At 52.8% G+C, this 19,820-nt stretch overlaps 1 protein-coding gene across 7 annotated transcripts in view; it reads right to left on the bottom strand.

The window, feature by feature from the left end:
* The window catches only part of SDK1 (sidekick cell adhesion molecule 1), an 867,584-nt gene that overhangs the window by 11,962 nt on the left and 835,802 nt on the right, over positions 1-19,820 (bottom strand). For 5 of the 7 annotated variants that reach the window (XM_034669743.1, XM_034669739.1, XM_034669740.1 and 2 more), the window contains 4 exons: positions 10,735-10,899; positions 7,603-7,740; positions 4,905-5,025; positions 4,284-4,413 (listed from right to left, as the gene is read on the bottom strand). In XM_034669743.1, the coding sequence (XP_034525634.1) occupies positions 4,284-4,413; positions 4,905-5,025; positions 7,603-7,740; positions 10,735-10,899 (554 nt within the window). Of the gene's footprint in view, positions 1-4,283; positions 4,414-4,904; positions 5,026-7,602; positions 7,741-10,734; positions 10,900-14,422; positions 15,651-17,279; positions 17,761-19,820 lie in introns of those variants that run through there. The other 2 variants (XM_034669745.1, XM_034669744.1) reach the window with 2 other exon arrangements.

The raw sequence follows: 19,820 nt of genomic DNA, 5'->3' as shown, positions 1-19,820 counted from the left end.
GGAAGAAATGAAGAGGACCAGGAAATGTACATAAACAGGCTAACATGGTAGACTCCAGAAATATACTTGCTCTCATTTCCTTTCTCGACTTCCTTAATAGACATATAGTTCTGTAAAGTAGTAACTATAAAAATGTATTCCTGAGTTTGTAACAGTATGGATATACAGACATAATATGTTTAATAATAGCATAGAAAGGGGAGGAGGCCACAGAGCTATATAGGAATAAGTTTCTATATGTCACTGATTTAGGATAAATCTTTTTTTTTTTTTAAAGATTTTATTAATTCATTTATTTGACAGAGATAGAGACAGCCAGCTAGAGAGGGAACACAAGCAGGGGGAGTGGGAGAGGAAGAATCAGGCTCATAGCAGAGGAGCCTGATGTGGGGCTCGATCCCAGAACGCCGGGACCACGCCCCGAGCCGAAGGCAGACGCCCAACCGCTGTGCCACCCAGGCGCCCCAAATCTTTTTTTTTTTTAAGACATATTTACTTTTTTGTGTGTGAGAGAGAGAGTGCATACATGTGCATATGAGCTGGGAGGTTTGGGGGGGCAGAGGAAAAGAATCTCAAGCAGACTCCCAGCTAAGCATGGAGCCTGATGTGGGGGTCCATCCCTGAACCCTGAGTTCATGACCTAAGCTGAAATCAAGAGTTGGACACTTAACCAACTGAGCCACCCAGGCACCCCTAGCATAAATCTTAAGTAAATCTTGATATGGGAGCAACCACTAACAAAAATAACTGAAAAAAATAGAGTAAAAGCAAAAACAAGCAAATTAAAATGGTATACTAGAAAATTTTCACTCAAAAAAGAAGAAAGCAAGTGGGGAAAAAAAGAGAAATAAAGATATGAGACATGTAAAAGATGTAAATTCTACCTTAGCAGTAATTACATTAAATGTGAATGGATTAAACAATCTAGTCGAAAGGCAGAGATTGGCAGAACAAAACTGATATGCACCCAGCTACATGCTATCTATAAGAGATACATTTTAGATTCAACGACACAAACAAGTTGAAAGTAAAAGAATGGAAATGATACAACATGTCAACAGTAACCAAAAGAAAACTGGAGTGGTTGAGTAATATCAGACAAAATAATCTTGAAGACAAAATTGTTACCAGAGACAAAGAGGGACATACTGTATTAATGAAAGGGTCAACCTGTCTAGGAGATATAACTATTATAAACATATATCTACCTGAAGATAGAGCCCCAAAATACACAAAATTAAACTGACAGAATTGGAGTGAGAAATAGATAATTCAACAATACTAGCTGGAGACTTCAATACATTAGTGGATGGCAGAAGATCAAAAACCTAGGTGACTTCCACAACACTATAAATCAGCCAGACCCCACAGACACGTACGGAGCGCTCCACACAACTGCAAAATGACACGCTGTTTTCAAGTGTATATGGAATATTCTTCTGGCACAGACCATAAAACAAGACTCAATACATTTAAAAGGATTGAAAATATATGAAGCATGTTCCCGGGCCACAATGGAAGAAAATTTTAAAAAAATCAGTAACAGAATGACATTTGGGAAATTCACAAATATGAGGAAATTAAAAACACACTCCTAAATAACCCATGTTCCAAATGGGTGAACTGCGTGGTATGTGACTTACATCCCAATCAAGCTGTTTAATAAATGTGGTTCAAAGCAAACTCTCCCATCTGAGCTGGCACTTCTGAGATGATGAATGTCCCCAGGTCCCTCTTTTGGGATCTTGTGAATATTTAGTGCCTACAAATCTCCCAAATGCATAAGGTTCAAAGACAGGACCTAGCAAGATTATAAAGCGAAGAATTCTGGAAAAAAAGACGGGCCTCACTGTATCTACCCAAGGACCCAGGGGGCAGACAGAACCCATGCACGGGAATTCTCAGCTGGAGGTGACTGTCAGAGCTTTCTGGGGGTCTGGTCCCCCAGATCCTAGGTGATATTCTGCACATACTTAGAGAGAACATCTACACCTCTCATCAGGTGTCTGATAGAGCCCCTGACCCAGAAAGCACTAGGAACCATGAGAGGCATCTGTGGGAATTATAAAAGGAGCCCCTTCCTCCTAGTACAGGGCTTGTGCTTGGCCACAGTGCTCGAGCTAGGACAACTCAATTCTGTGCAGTAGGTCTGCCTGGAGGGATGGAACTGGAAACCCGGTGCTCAGATCTGCCTCTCAAGCACCACACCCCCCTGCCGCCCCCCACCAGCACACGTCCAGGGAAGACATAAAAACTTGTGTAAGCTTTGGCTTCATCCTCTATTATACGAGGATCATGACAACTCCTTGCAGGATTTAGTGTGAATTCCACACCCCTCTCTCTGACACCTGTCCTTCTCCCCTCTGCCCCCTACCTCCCTCCCTCCTCCACCCTCTGTGCCTGTGTGTGTTTGTATGTAGAAATCCATGTATGTGCATGTGTATGCATGCGTGCATATGCCGAGCTCATTTAATAATCCTCCATAAAAACCAGCTGAATTTGCATCTCAAAACACTCCACATGTGTGAGAAGAGAAACAGACTGAATGCGGCCTGTCAACCCATTTTGAGAATGCTTTCATGAACAGAGGGTTCAGAATTCATGCATCCCACTCAGGCTGCTGACCCAGAGTATGAGCTGGAGGAGACGGCGGAGACCGGGGCACAGCCAAGCCCTGCATGACCTCACACTCAGTCTTGTTGGCTGGCCGAGGGGCAGAATCACTCTACTTCAGGGGCTGGCATGAGATGAGTGTGCCTGGCCCATAGTAGGTGCTCAGTTAGTGCTTACCCTCCGCTGGACCCTCACGAGCTTGACCTGCAGGGCTCATGTGTGAGGGCTGTGAGCCCCGTCAGGGGGGCCTGCGAGCCCCGAACAGCCGCAGGCCCTGGAATGACGGACAGACTCCGGGCAGGGGCCCTGCGAACGCGTGTCTAACGGCGGCACAGATGGTGTCTGCGGGAAGGCCGTCCTACTCATTCCCAACATGCGGCTTTTGGGGCAAGCAGCTAGGAACAGCTCCGGAAAAGCTGCTCTTTCCTTATCACAAAAAGGCAGGTCATTTTTGCAGCATTTCACTTGACAGCCCCTTGATTTCAGACAAATATACCTTTCCGAACATCTGCAGTACTGCTTGCTGTTTTCCCCACGCCCAAGGCTATGGTACAGACAGGGCGCCCAGGGTCCTTTGTAAACAGAAAGCTCGGAGCGGAGCGGACGCGGTGTCACAGGACACCCACCTGCTGCCCCGTCTCACTTGGACTTCATCTACAAAGCACAGTTTAAAAGAAGCCATTTTATTGAGCCCCAGGGCTTAATAAGGCCTGAATTCAGGTCCAAATGAAGGTGAGACTTATTTTAGATTAAATATTGATTTAGCGTATGAACGCCAAGGGGTGGGGCAGGCCTACGTGTCCAGCAAATGGCTTGGTGATTTTCCTCTCTCTCGAGACTTGGCATACGTGCAATAAAAAAGTTTGGGACGATGGAGAGCCATCTCTCTAACTGTTGCTCTAGCTGGTTTTGCTCGTAAATGCAAGGTACCAAGGCAGCACGCTTGTGGGGAAAGGCACCTCCTGGGGGCCGGGGTGTGGGGGTGCTGAGCCCCTGCAGAAGCCTCCCACGGCTGCCCCCGGATGAGGTCCTCCCCTGCCTGCTCCCTGACGGAGGCCTTGCCCCCAGGTGGGCTCAGCTCCGCGCGTGAACGCTCAGACACTCAGGAGGCCTCACATATGCAGGCCCATGGGTTCCGGGTGGGGGGCACCCCCTCAGTGGCAATATCTCCCTGGTCCATGAGTGATGATGGGGACAAATCAGACCTTTCCAGACCCTCTAACGGTCCCAGAATGGCAGTGGCTAAATACCCCTTCAGCATAAGGAAGCAGGGCAGGTGGGAAGGGAAGGGGCTGCCGGGGCCGGTGTCCTGGGTTTGGTGGGTTTTGCAGCCTCAGGCCGTCTGCCCCTCCAGCTGGGGTCTAGAGGCCAGGTTCTATGGTCACCACCAGAAAACACGGTTTATTTCTGGAAGCCAAACGGAAAGTGAGCTGGTTTCAGGATCAGAACCCACTTTGGGCGAGCTATTGATCTGAGGGCTGGCCTAGTACCCGTGACCTCCAGGCCTGAAGGAGCTTAAGCATGGACTTTCCTCATTTACAAAAGGGAGTCACTTCCCACTGGCCCTGCTGCTTGGAGCGGCTTGGAGACAGACGGGACCAGAGAGGCAGTGCCTCAGGAAGGCAGAGGACTCGTCACATGGGCAGGGGATGGCGGCTGTAGCCACTGACCTCCGATTCCGAAGCGTCCACCGACTTCTCCTTGAGGTTGGCGCTCTCGGTCAGCACGGCTCCGTTGTACTTGTTGCAGATGTCCTCGTCCGAGTAGTGCAGCCCGCCAGGGCTGGGCCGGGGTGGGGACCTAGGACAGGGATGGGCCGCAAGGGACAAACTCAGGCTCAGGACAGCTCTGGGCCATGGACACCTCCCTTGGGGGCCTCCTGACCCACCCTGTGGCTACTGTCATGTTGGTGAGAGGACATCCAGGTTGGCAGTCAGTCTGCCATAGCTTTGCGTGATGGCACGTGGAGCAGGAATTCGCTAATCCCACGTGCGCCACCAGCCCACAGAGGGCCAGTGGGGGAGGTGGACGGGGTCTCCCGAGCTCACGCCGCCCCCCGCCCCCGCACGAGATATGCCTTCTTTTTATAGCTCTGGAGAGGGATGTAGGATGCCCCCTCCCCCCCCCGCCATTCCTGCCCTCCCAGGCTCAACGCTGCCCCATTGGGGTGTGGTGGGTGCCCGCCGGCACAGCGGCCTCTCTGTGGCTGGCGCCCAACCCTGGCTGGTTCAGATCTTTGGGGAGATGTGGCACACTGCGGGGGAGGGGGGTTAGGGCTGCTGCTTCCCTACCTGGTCCCGTTCTTCTTCGAGAAAGTATTCTTGACGTTGAGGTGACGGCTGTTGAGCTCCAAGGCAGCAAACCCTCCGTTGTCCAGGGTCACAGACTCCTCCATGTTGGAGATGCTCTTACCTGCAGCCAGAACAGGAGAATGGGGTCGGCTGTTCTAGAAAAGGGCCTGGCGCAGCAATGCGGAGCCCCAGCCGGCCAGCCTGTGGGAGTTCACCGAGTTCCCGCCGAAGCAAAGCCTGGAGCAGGGTCAGCCCTGCTTGGGCTCGCGGGGCATCAGAGGCACGCTGGGGCAGAAGCTGCGTATTAAGGACGATGCTGGTGCATTTCTGTGTTTATTTTGCCTGACATCAAAGTACCAGTATTCTTACCAGTATTTTATGAAAAGTCTTCAGAATGCATAACCTTCTTAAAAAAGTGGGGAAATTAAATGTTGAATACATTTCAAAACAAAAAACTGACGACCATGTAACAATAGTAAGGAGAAAGTAGACTTACAGGGGGAACGTGGAGGGGACAGGGCGTCTTTGGGGGGGTGAAAATGTTCTAGAATTGGCTGTGGTGATGACTGCACGTATCTGTCAATATACTGAATGCCACTTAAAAACCATAAATTTATAAATACATGTGAGAAGATATTCTAAAATATATCGGATCAAATGAATAACCGTGCAGTTGTGAGAAACTAAAGGGGCTGAAGGGTTTCCGATGGCTTTGCGTCCTCAGGGCTGTCCCTGGCTGGGACCAGAGAGAGTCTTCTGGACCTCCTCCTCCGCTCCCACAGGCTCGCAGAGCCTCCCCCGTGGTGTGTTTTTGACATATTGGCTTGTTCCTTACTGTCTGCCTTCCATCTTCCCAGCTGGAGGCCGGGACCTCCCCTGTTTGTCTCCCACTGTCCCAGCCTCCAGAACAGAAGCCTGCTCCCGGTTCCTTAAAACCCCACGGTGCCCTCTCTGCCACGGCCCCAGTGCCCCTGGACGGGCCCAGATGCTCAAGGTGCACACAGCAGAGGAAGCCGACAGGACACCGGCCAGCAGATGGAGGGAGGATGGAGCCGCTGGCCAGTGGGATCTGGCTGATGAGAGGGTGAGAGATGAAAACCTTTCTCAGAAACGAAGTCCCACGAGGACGGTGGTGTGAGGGGAGCGAGCGGAAGGGGGGCAGGCCGTATCGAGAAGGCCTGGGTTCTGCACGGCTCCTGGCAGCAAGGCAGACATTCTAGTAGAGAAGTAGGGTTGTGTTTTTTTTTTTCTAGGCTTCAATTATGGTGTTAAATTAATACTCCAGGGTGAGGCTGAGTATCAGAAGCCGCAGGTCAGATCTGTCTTTTCAGGCCTGTTTTCCAGATGCAGAAGGAGAGTGAAAAGCAGGGAGATTTTCCATACACCAGACACAGGATTCTGTAATAGCATTAACTCAGTAAAATGACATGCCATTCATACACAGTAAGTCCCATAGGAATAAAATCTGATTTACGAACACTTGTTAGAAGTGAATTTATACAGAAAAAAATAAATCCTTTCTTGGAGGGATGAATTGCTTAATGTTAGGAAAGTAAATGGCGAGGCGCCTGGCTCTGTTAACCCTTCAGGTGCGGTGAGGGATGGTGCTGGGGGGTGGGGGCCGGGGCAGCCATTCAGCCCCACGTCTCGCCCCCGGGGCTCACACTTGTCTGTGGGGGAGCCCCATCAGGGATCCGCCTTCCCAAGAAGCAAAGACAGATGGATGAGCTGGTGGAGAAAGCTGCAGCCACGGGACCTGTCCTGTGGCCGCAGTGACATCACAGAGGTGGTCACACACGCGGCCCAGCTACAGCCGTGTGGATGTGTGTTGGGGGGGACACACCACCATCCAGAGCACAGTTACGTTCCGATGGTGCAAAGAACGGATCTCACGGGTAATTACGAGAATTTTTTTAAAAATTGAGGAGAATAGAATGGATGGAGTGTACTGATCTTAGGCCTCCGGGGTGCTGTGTCTGTTATGTGTATAACCATCATTGGCTGGAGATACAGAACAGAGCACTCTCCGAACCCCAAGGGATTCCCTCACGGATTTCTCTGTTGATGCTTCTCTGCCAAGAGACAGCCACTATTCTGTCTTCTAGAAACTTCCACTCATTTGGGTGGTTGCCGACCTTCCTATAAACAGAGTCCAACTTTGCCCCATGTTCATTTGTCCATTACTCTGATGGGGGTGATCCATGCAGCAACAAACACTTATTCAGCACCTACTGTATGCCAGGCACGGAGCTTATGCTGGGGAGTGCAAAGGTGAGCTGGGCGTCAGAGGGCTCAGAGCTGGAACGCGGGCGTAAGGCGAGGTACACACTTTGGTCTACGGCTGTACCAGTAGTGCGTGTTTCCACACGTGGCTCCAGGAGCCACACCAACGTTTATGAGACGCACCCGGCTCACTGTGCCCGTGATACTGAGTCGTATGGATGTTGGATGCTTTCCGTGTCATATTCAAAAATACTGTTGCATTTGGGCAATGGTGCAGATGAGGGAACAGACTCAGGGAGGCCAAAACCACCCACGTGACGGATCCAAGACACACGGCTCATTGGCGGGCGGAGCCAGGCCTGAACCCTGGGCCGCCGAGGGCGCTTGGTTGCTACACGGAGCTGCCTCTCAGGGGAAGTCCGCCGCACCTACTTTATCGCCCATGGGCAAGCGGAACGCGACGCAGACGCCCCACCTGTGCCGCAGCTCCTGTATCTCCGCTTCTGCCCGTGCAAGACCAGGGCGAACACCACCAGCAGGATGACGATGAGGCTGGAGAGCGCCATCACCAGGAGGAACCACCACTCCTCGTAGAACGGGGTTTCCACTTGAGCTGAAGGGCACAGAAGCACACGGTCACAGGTGATGGAGACTCCTGCCACCTGCCCGCAGCCCGGGGTGGGGAGGAAGGATGTGCCGGGCAGCCCCGAGTCACGGGGAAAATGAAGCCCCCTCCCACCCGGCTGTTGTGGGTTAGGGCGGCTGGTGGGCCAGCTTCCCAGACACGAGCTCGGGCACGACGGGCCCCTCGGCGGCTGCTCCTCTGTGGGAACCGGCTCTGGCCCCTCTGGCGCCCTCGCTGCCCTTTCCCAGAGCTCGCCCTGTCCTTGTCCACCCACACCACCCTTCACGCTACGACCCCTGATTTCATCTGCTTACAGATGTTGTCTTGGGGAAAGGGAGGAAGGACCAATGTACCCAGACGTCCTCCGATCCTCAAGTGCTCAGGCTTCCCTCCCAGATGGCCCCCGGGGCCCCTTACCCTCTACACCACGGCCACCACCCTACAACCTCTTCCGGTGGCTTCACCTCTTCCTGACTCAACCGCCCCCCCCCCCCCCAACCTGTTCCGCACATTGTCGCCAGAGTGATCTTCCTACGATGGAAACAAACCGTCCCTTCCTGAAAGCCTTCGGTGGCCCCACATTTGCCCTGGGGCACAGTCCAAGCCCGGGAGCCCTGTGAGCTGACTCCTGCTCACTCCCGCCGGGTGCTGGATCCCGTCCACACCTGCGTTGAGACCTCTTGCTGCAAGTACTTCCCGCCTGCCTCTGCCACATCAGGCCTCCCCAAGGGCTGCGCTGTGCTGTATCTCCTGACTCCAGCAAAACTGACCGGAACCACTGGCCCCATCTTTAGATATGTTTTTTGAGAAACGAATAGAAAAGGTTCATTTGAAAGTTGCTTTGAAGAAGGATACCCTTCTTGCTCATGTTTTATTCTGTTTACTAAGAACAGAAACATGGGAATTGTTGCTTGGTAGGTGCCGGATGGCCCTGGGGTCCCGCTGGTGCCTTCCACCCGTCCCCCTGCAGGGGAGCTGGCTGGGAGGCATCAGACCAGACGCTAATAGGAAACCATGGTCCACCTCCCAGCTGCTGAAGCCCCCAGAAGACACATCTACCTTATGTGAAAGCTCTCACTGGATGAGTGAAAAAATATGTGCACACTGGGGATGAAAGGAGGGAACCGACTTTGGATAATGCAACAGTACAGGGTTTCTTGGGAGATGGCGGCATTTTGAATCCAAAATATGGAGGTGGTTTTCAGGCTGTACATTAAGTGCTCCATATAATGAGCCAACAGATCCCAATGGAGCTCCCAGGTGGGCATGGAAAAGAAAGGCCTGGGTGCCCGTGGGACCCCACCCCCCTCCCCTGGGGAAGGACCCCGCAGATCTGCAGTTGGGACTGCTGCTCTGAAGGATGCAGGAAGCTGACCACAGATCTGCCCGCACCCCCAGCGGGCAAGGGGGTGCAGCGGGCTTCAGAGGATGGCCCAGCCGGGGGCCCCATGAGCAGAAGGGCTAGGGGGCTGTGTTCTCCTGCAGGAACCAGCCTTTGTCCCCAGCTGCCTGCATGTGGGACAGAAGGCTCTGTGCATTTGGATTGCTTTACGTGGATTTTCCACAGAGGAACTGAGAAAAGCAAACCTTGACTTGATCGATTGGGGTGATGGGTACCCAGGGATTCCTTATTCTAGTCTCTCTTTTGGGGGGGTATGTTAAATTTTTCATAAGAAAAGTGAAGGAAATGAGAACATTCTGATTTTTCTAAGTCTTACTGTTGCACAAGCCCATGGCGTGCTGGGGCTCCTTCTGGCAGACCCCCCTCATGAGCCACCGGAACTCGTGGGTGAGCCGGCCCATAGACACTGTCCTTCCTCCAAATTCATGGCAAAGAGGGATGGAAGGTGTTTTTGATTTAAACAACAGCAGTTGGCAGCTTAAAACATCTACATTCCTGGGAAGTGTGACGTGTTCTTGGTCATAGGGATGCCCCTCTGGTTTCTGGCCTCGCCTGCTCCCCGCCGGTGCCCCGCCCTCACCCCATCCCCCTTCCCACACCCCTGCCTGCAGTGGGCTGCCAGCTCCCTTTCTAAATCACCTCCACTGCTCCCTGCTATCCCTTGCTGCCCAGCAGATCCACCACGGAGCCCCAGGCCGTGTGACCCCCGTGTTGGGTAGGGTCCCGCAGGGGCGTCCTCCAAGCAACCTCAGTAAGGCCAGGTGTAGGGGGAGCTGAGGCCAGCCTCCCCTCCCTTCCCTGCCTACGGTCCTACCGCCAGGACTTTGTCTCTGCTGTTCCCTTCCCTGTGTTCTTGCCCCTGTGCACCCTTCACCACCCAGGCGCATGCTTCTTCTTCCGAGAAGCCCTTTCTGATTTCCCCCATCTATTACACCCCTAGCCACAGGGTGGGTGAGGGTGGCTACTCTGTCATCAGCACCCCACGGGCTCTGGGAAAGAAACCTTGCCTCTTCCGCCCAGAGTGGGGCTGGGGGGCTCATCGTACAAGGTAACGACTGGCCCAGGGCACACGTGGGCCCCTCAGCCATCTCGGGGGAGGCCCTGATAGACACAATCTGGGTCGGGTGCTAAGACACCTCTCCCCCGTGGCTGCTGGGGTGATACTTGCATTTCCAGCTTCACACAAGGATGCCCAGTAAGGAGACTTCAGCTGACGGGAGGGGCTGGGGGCTGCACTGGGCTGGGGGCAGCCTTTACCCTGGAGGGCACATTGCTTAGCTCAAGCTGACTGCTCTGACTCTGCTTGGGTCTCAGATTAGGAAAACATAATACAGAAATTAAGACTTGCTTAAGCGCAGCATAGTGGGGACAGTTAGGGGCCTGGTGGAGGCGGTGGTGCAGGCTCAGGGGCACACCGCTCTCCCCGCACCGTGTTCTCTAGGCTGGGCCCCCGCCTGCTGACGCCTGCGCGGAGCCGGGCGCTGGCCTCTTCCTTTGCACCACGGCTCCAAGACGTCCCCTCCTCCCTCAGAGGGAAGAGCTGCGCCCTGAGATTCCCCTCCTCAGGCAGGGCTCCCTACCTGACACGGCCGTGGAGGGGCTGCTGGGCTCCCCGTAGCCCGCCTGGTTCACGGCCACCACCCGGAACTCGTAGGTCACTCCCTGCCTGAGCTTGTCCAGGCTGACGGTGTAGGATGTGGCGCTGCGGGGGATGTCCTTCACAAACATGTCCCAGAGGCCTTCGTCTGGGGAAATGACATGAGAGCAGAGGTTAGGGGTGCTTTTCTCCCGCCTCTGACGCGGCTCCTGCCCTGCTGTGAGCGCACAGCCGCCCTCGCCCAGCGCACATGATGTGAGAGCCAGAGGCGGGGTGCGCTGCACAGGCCAGCGGCCAGGGAGGAGGCCAGTCCTCGTGTTCTTGAATAGTTCTTCTCAACATCGGATCCCATCGGGTCCCATCGGACTCCAGGCCTCCCTCTGGTTTCTGACGTGATGTCATCTTCTGTTGAGGATTTCTGGCTCCCTTCTGGCTGGCCGTGCCCTCCGCAACCCCAGGATCCCATCTCCTCGGCCCGTCCGTCTGTCACCCTCCATCCCGGGTTCTGGGTTCTTTGGACCACCTGTCCCACCATCCTAATTGGAGAGGACAATCCCCCCAGCAGCCCAGAAGGAAAACTACACGATGGTATGTTTTACCAGCCAGCTGCCAGCGCGGAGAGGCCGTCACGGCCGTGGGCAGACGTGTTGCCGGCTCATCAGTGGGAAAGGTGCTTGTGACAGCTGGCACGGAGGTGCGGGGGTCGGGGTCTGCACTGGCTCACCCGAACCTCGCACACCAGACCCCCCAAGAGCTGCCCTCCACTTTGCTCATCCTTTGGAGTGGAGCAATGGCCCACCTGCCCTAACCCCAGTTTGGTTTTTAACCTCTGCCCCAGGGCTGCCAAATACAAGCGTAAATGACACAAACACATACTGAATTTGGAATGGATGCTTGCACACCCGTGTTCATGGCATTATTCACAACAGTCAAAAGGTGGAAGCAACTCAAGGGTCTGTCAGCAGACAGACGGATAAACAAAACATGGTCCCTCTGCACCATGGAATATCATTCTGCCTCCGAAGGGAAGGGGATTCTGGCTCCTGCTCCGACATGGATGAGCCTTGAGGACGTGATGCTGAGTTTGAAGCCAGACACAAAAGGACACACACTGTGTGATCCCACTTCGAGGAGGTCCCTGGACTCATCAAATTCACAGACGCAGAGAGTGGATGGTGGTGCCAAGGGCTGGGGGCGGGGAGGGGATTATGGCTTCATGGAGACAGAGTCTCAGTTTGGGAAGATGAAGAAGTCCTGGAGACGGACGGTGGTGATGTCTGCACAACAGCGTGAGTGTTCTTAATGACCGAACTGCACACTTACAAGGCGTCACAATGGTGAATTTTATCTTATATATTTTTGCCACAATAAACATACATATAGAATTTATCTAAACCCTGACATGTAGGAAAACATTCATAAAGTTGAAATTAAGGCCAGAAAGTCGAGATGCAGAGAGATAGGAAGAAGCCAATGCTTCTTCAGAATCTGATTCCGAGGCATCCACCAACAGGGCCAAGGGAACGTGATCAGCGATGTCTGTCATCAAAATTTCAGAGACTGTGCAGCACCGTGGCTGGAGGAGGACAGAGTCCAGAGAGTGTTGGTGCAGAGCCTGGCCCTAGCGCACCGCCGCTGTGTGACCTTAGGCAAAGTACCCCACCTCTCTGGGCCTCAACTGCAGAATGCTGACAACAAAGGCATCTACATCGTAGGCTTGCTTCGAGGGTTAAACAAGGTAATATTTATAAAGGGCTCATAACAGTGTCGTACACGGAGGAAGCAGTGTATATATAAACCCAATCTCGAAGGAGTTGCTTCGGCAGAAAGTGGGCTCAGAGCCCAAAATGTTCATTTGAAGTACTGATCCATCATGAATTATAATTTCTTTTACAGGCACGGGTATGTGATCTTTTAAAAAGAGCAGGCGATCTGGAGACGAGAGGCACATTTGAATATGCATGTACACGTACGGACAGCTTTCCGGGGAGCTGAGGGTTATCTGGCACCAACCTTATCACGCACCTCGGAACACCAGGTGTGCTCAAGCGGATTAGCCCAACAGTACACGGAAGAAAACTGCTAGCGTATCAGTCTGTATTTGCATAGGATTTAGAGTTTGTGCCGATTAAGTCCTTACAGCCACAGGTTAATGAAGGAACGGATGTGAATGAGATTTTAAAGGTACAAATCTCTGCACAGGCAGAAAAAGAGCACAATGATTATTTATTTCCAAACATTCACAGTTATGCTCATTTCTCACCAAGGTACCTATTGCCACTAATAACGTCAAAATGGCAAGCCATAGCTTCTAGTCTCCCCCCTCCGGCCCTAACAGATGGAGGTTTGCACATGGAATGATTGCTGTCTAAGATGTTCATTCAGAGTTTTGCACAAGGATGATCGGGGAATAATGGGCACAGAGAGTGCATTTTCTCTGCACTAGCTGCTCCCTGTGCCTTGGGAGCCCCCGTGGCCCCGTCCTCCCCTCCTCTGCCTCCCATCCACCCACATGCTCATTCCACAGATACTGAAGTGCTCACTCTTTCCTTGGGCCCTGTTCCGCCCATCGGGGAATCAGGTGAGATTTCTGTTCAGATGAGCAATTTGTAGTCAAGGGCAGGGGGTGGAGGCAGATCAACAAGGTCATTCCTCCCTTTCAGACTCCTCTTGGCCTCATTCCTACACTCCAGCAAGAGACACTTGCTTCCACCACTGGGGTTCCTGAGCACTCCTTCACATTAACCTGTCCATGGCACTGGGCCCTCCAGGTTTTCAAGAGTTCAATAAATAACCGTTGATGTGATCCATCTCCCCATCCATCCATCATCCATCCATCCATCCATCCATCCACCCACCCTTCTTTCCTTCCTTCCTTCCTTCCTTCCTTCCTTCCTTCCTTCCTTCCTTCCATCCACCAGCAATCTGTCCAACCATCTACCCATCCATCTATGTGTCTCCATAGCCCTTTGCAGGGCCTAGCACAAGCAGGCTTCTAGTAAATACCCACCACCATTTTATTTAGCACTTACTATGAGCAAGTCACTATTCTAAGGGCTTTAAATGTTGACTGAATTGTGCAGTGTTTTCCTCTAAAAAGGTTGACAAGGGGCGCCTGGGTGGCTCAGTCAGTTGAGCATCCAACTCTTGATTTCAGCTCAGGTCATGATCTCAGGGCTGTGGGACTGAGTCCCGTGTCAGGCTCTGTGCTCAGTGTGGAGTCTGCTTGAGATTCTCTCTCTCCCTCTGCTCCTCCCCCACCCCCCCCACTGTCTCTCTCAAATAAATAAAATCTTAAAAAAAAAAAAGGGAAGACGACTTTATGCTGTAAAAGAGACTAAAGAAAAAAATATAGGCTCTTTTAAAATGAATGTTGCTTAAGCCATTGCAATTAAGGGACTAAGCGTGAGAGGTATTCTCAGACTGTTCTGAGTCAGTCTGAACTCTTCTGGAGTGGGTTCTCTGAGTGTCTTTCGCATTAATGTTTCTGTAATGCTTTCCTGCTACTGAAGAAAAAAAATTATTTCCCCTTCCTCTGCCATCACCTAAAGGCCACATTTTATTTTAAGTGCTCTGTCATAGCTCCAGGAATTGTGTGCATTTTTCAAAAAAAAAAACATTTTAAAATATTGATATAGAATCTCAACACAGAACAATTTATTCAGTGATCCGTTTACACTGAAAAATGTGGGGGGAGGGAGAGTCACAGCAAGAGAATTTCCTTCTGAGCTAACAGAAGAAAATGTTCTCGTTTTTATTTTGCTTAATTTTTCCTTGCCAAAATTAGCACATTCGGCATTTTAGACGTCGCTTGTAATTCGCTGGGCGATCTGTCTATACTAACATTTCCATTGTGGTCCTGAGTGGGTAAGGAAAGCCTGCCAGCTGTTGAAGCGTCCACTCTGTCTCCACCTCGGATTGCTTTTCTCATTTGTATTATGCCGTTAAATATCTCAATAAATCAACGATGGAGAAAAGTATCTCTACAAATTAGGGGGAAAATAACATTACAGAACTATTAGCTATAATGAGGTTTGTGCAACTGATTTTCCACGCACAGGGATAATCCCCAGCGTCGGATTCCCATCTCAGTCAACACGTGGGAGGTGCGTACGCCTTTCCAAGTTCTCCAAGCCGTTCTGGGGGTCCGATTCAGCCATGCTCAGATCCCAGGTGAGGCTCGCCCCTGCCGGGAGGCTCAGGAGACCCCAGCCTGGCCTCCCATCCCCATTCGGGGAGCTCCTACATCATCCTCCTGGGAAACCCAGGATGGGCTGGAAGAGAAGAGTCGAAATGTCTTCCAAAGCTGCATCCCTGCCTTACTGATGCCTGGTGCCGAGTCCACTGCTGGTGCCAGGGCTTAGAAGTCCTGGGGTACCGTCAACCTTCGACCTTTGGGCCGGCCACCTCCTGATGTCTGTGGGAGGGGGGTCCAGGGCAGGGAGTGAGCCCAAATCACACTTGTGTGTGGGGCCTGCCCCCTCTTCCTCCTGCCACAAGGTAAGCAGGTGGGACACCACCGAGAGATGAACTTTGCAAACGTTCCTAAAGGGATCCCAGCGATCACACACCCCAAGTCCCGCCAGCCTCTGGGCAGGTGACAAGAAGCCACACACACAGTCTGGCTCCTCAGCGGTTGGGTGTTTCTTTAAAGAATCTGAACTCTTTGCTTTGTATTTGCTGCCTTATCTGTGCCCTAAACACAGGGAAGAGACTTATAGTAAAGGTCCTTAAAGAAAGAACCCTTTTGGGACGCCTGGGTGGCTCAGTCAGGGAAGCGTCTGCCTTCAGCTCAGGTCATGATCCCAGGGTCCTGGGATGGAGCCCCGCTTCGGGCTCCCTGCTCAGCGGGGAGCCTGCTTCTCCCTCTCCTGCTCCCCCTTCTTGTGCTCTCTTTCTCTGTCAAAGAAATAAACAAAATCTTAAAAAAAAAAACAAAACCCTTTTCCCACCTAAATAGGTTTCACTGCCTCAGAGCAGACCTGCCCGCAGCCGACCGAACGCATCAGTTCTCATCTCGCAGCCCCCGCCTCTCCCCCGCCCGGCGGTAGGAGGCACATCTGCTCCCAGACAATGTCCTAATAAACCTGGAAACATGAACACCTCTCTTCTGAATTGAGACGGAGCCCAGCTCAGGCACACCCGCAGGTCGCTCAATTTATCCCTTGAACGCCCAGAACCGAGCTGTGTGCTGCAGGTACTCAGACAGATGCCAGGCCAACACAAAAGTTTGATTTCATGGACAATTAAACAGGGTCTCCATGCTGAATGAAACTGTCACTCACGGGCCCCAGATTTCTGGTTCCACTAACTCACGCAACCAACAACGTGACTGTCAGCCTGCAGCTCGGAGCAAATGGAGGCCTGTCAGCTGTTTATTTCTTAAACACTGCCTTTTCTCTTTGTGTCAGTGGTCCGGCGAGGTCCGAAATCTAGCTGAAGCATGTGGGGCTCAAACGCGAGGCTAAATACCCTTGAGAAAAAAACCCCAAAACACCTTTTACCTGTTCCTAGTTTAAGGCAGGAGACGAAATGAGATGGTCTAGAAGCAAAGGATGCCTGTGCCCAGAAGGAGGCGGGTGTGGGGTGGGAGTGAGGAGGACAGGGGTGAGCGCCGGGCCGGTGAGGCTGGGACCTGCGGCACTGGCTGACCTGGGGATTTCCACGGATTTTAAACCTTAGGAAAAAGACTGATTTTCTTCTTTGCTCAAAGTCCCAGGGCCAAAGACCGAAAATGAACAAAATGAGCAGGGAGGGAGCTGGGAGATGTGGGTGGGGGTGGGGTGGGGTCGTGATCAGGGACAGGGACGAGGGGCCTGTTCTCCGGCTGACCAGCTCTCATCTCCGGGCTAACTACACTGTTTGTGGAAAAGGCTGCCTGCGCCGGGTACGTCCTAAATATGAATTTCATGGCTGCTTCGGAGAGGAAAATATATTTATAGTTCCTTTAGTGCCATTCCAGTCTATTGTGTAAATATGTAAATTCGGTTTTGTGATCTACACAATAAAATGCCTTGGGATAATTTGTGTAAATATATCATCTGCATAAGCCCACTGCAGTTTCCACGGCCTTCCAGGGAACTTTGCGACACTGACTGGGAGGAAGCATACGCACAACCAGAGACATGTATCTTAGGCGAGGCTGTTTGGGTCCATGCTCACTGACCATCCTTCCCAGGAATAAGAGAGTCTATGTTCCAGCTAATCTCATAGCTGCTGTTGGGTTCTGTCTCCATGTTAGGGCAGCAATGGGGCGATCCTGCAGAATTTGTAGGGGTTACGGTGAGGATGCCAAAGAGGTAGAGGTTGCTTGCCACCTGCCTCCACCTGCCCCCACCTGCCCCCACCTGCCCCCACCTGCCCCGTGCTTGGGGATGTGGGGTTGCGGTGAGGACTGACTGACTCTAGGAGTCCCCTTTCNCCAAAAATAGGGCCTCCTCATAAAAACCTGGGCCCATCTCCCAGATCCCTGCTCCCTTCGAAAACCACTCCCCTGCCTGGAGAAAATCTTGCCAGAGAGCTTCGGTGGAGAAAATAAGATAGAGCGTTTAATGTTTTGTGTAATGAGGCCTGTAATAGATGACAGCTGAGATCCAAAGCCCTAAGGCACCAGCAAGGTGTTTAAATATTGACAATCCATAAAAGCATTTCATTTGCCTCTGAGTTGCTGCTGGCCTCCGTCACGGGAGGGAGGAGGCGCCCCTCCACGGGGAGATGGCGAGCCCCACGGCTGCCCTGGTTTGGGCCACGGTCTGCAAGGGGAAAGCGGTTGCAGCAGGACAGAGTGGAGGTGAAATCTTTAGCGCTCATGGAACAAGACAGTGCCCTGCAGGTCAGCCTCCTGTCATGTCTTAGTCCCCGGGGGCCGGTTTCCACATCGCGGCACCAACTGGCGGAGCTCAGGGTCCTGCTGATCTCAGGAGGCATCCGCCCGGCTGAGGCCCAGGCCGGTGTCCTGGTCTGGACTCCCCAAAGCTGCACTTCTGCCAACAGGCAACCCGCTTCCTTCCTTAGGATGGATGGATGTGCATATGAGAACCCGATGAGAAGCCCGAGAATCAATACCTTCTCTTTGCTCAGAAAGTGCTGGAACGTGCTCTCCACTGCTAGGATTCCGAGCCCACACACCCGTGTCTGGCTGCTGATGTGGTCCATTCCCCACGGCTGATCTCTGACATGAAAATGCTCCTTCCAAAGATTGACTGAACAGGACACCATCCGCGGGGTGGATGGAGATAGATAGATAGATAGATAGATAGATTTATATATTTTAAATCTTAAGCTGAGCTTTTTATTTTGAGATAATTGTAAACCGCACGCGGTTATGGGAAATGATGCAGACAGAAACCATGTGTCCTTTATCCGGTGTCCGCCAACAGGCTCATCTCGCAAAACCACAGCACAGCATTGCAGCCGGGAAGTGACGCTGACACAGCCCAGACACAGAGCATTCCCATCACCCAAGGGACCCCACTGCTGTCCTCTCACAGCCGCGCACATCCGTGGGCTTCTTAACACTCTAGTCGGGGAGCAAGCACTCGGCGGAAGGAAAGGAGTTGACAGGGGTCCTCTGTGTGTGTGTGTGTGTGTGTGTGTGTGTCCTCTAGTGCAAGGCCTCTTACCTTCTCTCGGGGCCACAGACCCTTTGGCAAAATGCTGACTCCGAAGGAACACCTTCTTGGGATGGCTTCCGATGCATAAAGTAAAATGTGAAGGGAAGCCAGTTGTACTGTTAATGACTGTAACTACGCAGAGCTGACCAGAGGCTCATGGCAGCCCCGTCTCCCAAGTCTGCGGACCGTGAGGGTCATGTGTGGTTTTCACTGGGTGACGTGTTGGGCTACGTGGTTCTCTGGAAGATGGGGTGCACAGGCTTGGATTTCGGTGAGCGTCGCGATGCCAGGGCCGCGCTGGGTAAGGAGGCCTGGGGAGCATTCCGATGACGAGCTCAGCCGTGCTGAGAGGTGCCCGCGGCTGGGACGGGATGCCAAGCAGTGTGATTTCTGTTGCTGGCAATTCTACGGGCTCTGCAGCTCGTCTGTGGTTTCCTACCTACTGCGAGGGGTTGAATTGCGTCCCCTCAAAACTCACGTGTTCAAGGTCTGATCCCCAACGTCTCAGCGTGTGACCGTATTTGGAAATAGGGTCTTTGCAGATGTAATTAGTCAAGACGAGGTCTTGAGGGGGAGGCCCTAACCCAGTATGAGTGGTGTCCTCATAAAAGGGAGAAATTAGGGTACAAGAATAGAAGGGCGCCAGGGAGAGAAGGCAGGGATGGGGGTGATGCCCCCCAAGGCAAAGAACGCCCAAGATCGAGGGCAAACCACCCGATGCCGGGGGAGAGTCCGGAACAGACCCCCCCCCCCGCAGCCTCAGAGGAGCCACCGTGCCACCCCCTGCCCTTGGACACCCAGCCTCCAGACGGAGACAGGACATGCACGCAGTGGAGCCGTCCAGCGTGGGGTCCACGGGTACGGCAGCCAGAGTAAAGGAACATGCCCGTGTTTAGGAGGGAACAGAAGGCTGAATTTCAGTGAGGGGTCAGTGATGCCCACGATCTCCCGAATTCTCTCAGGGGCCCCTTGCTGGGCCTGAAGTCTCACAAAGTAACCTTTGCAATGAATGCCCTCCCTAGATTTGGGGAGAGAAGTGCCGAGTTGCTCTGTTGGGGTTGGTGCGGCCTCCATGGCCCTCGGCTGGGCCCAGACCTCACCGGGCCCGCATTCCAAGCTCCTGTGGTCTTGGAAAGTGCTCAGGAATCAGACGTCCTCAGCAGAGAGCCTGCTGTCTTCTTTTGGGGCCGCCTGCTTTCAGAGGGATGTGGCAGGGGCCCAGGAGCCACAGAAGGCCTATCGCCGATTTGAGACCCCCGCTTCCAGAACAGACTGAATGCCTGGCTCAACACAAGCTCCCAGGACCTCTTGGGCTGACACACTGAATGTGCCATTGCTTGAGCCAAAGAATTTATCCTATCGCCTTTAATGGATGCTGTTTTGGTCTCAGGCACCAGGTTTTTCTACTTAGAAGTTTCTAGGAGGTGCTTGTAACTAGTAATCTCTCGAAAGCAGT

This window comes from Ailuropoda melanoleuca, chromosome 10 (genome assembly GCF_002007445.2).
Source record: "Ailuropoda melanoleuca isolate Jingjing chromosome 10, ASM200744v2, whole genome shotgun sequence".
NCBI classification, from domain to species: domain Eukaryota; kingdom Metazoa; phylum Chordata; class Mammalia; order Carnivora; family Ursidae; genus Ailuropoda; species Ailuropoda melanoleuca.
Note: the sequence above shows the minus strand (reverse complement) of the source record. Positions and strands in the feature narration are given on the sequence as shown.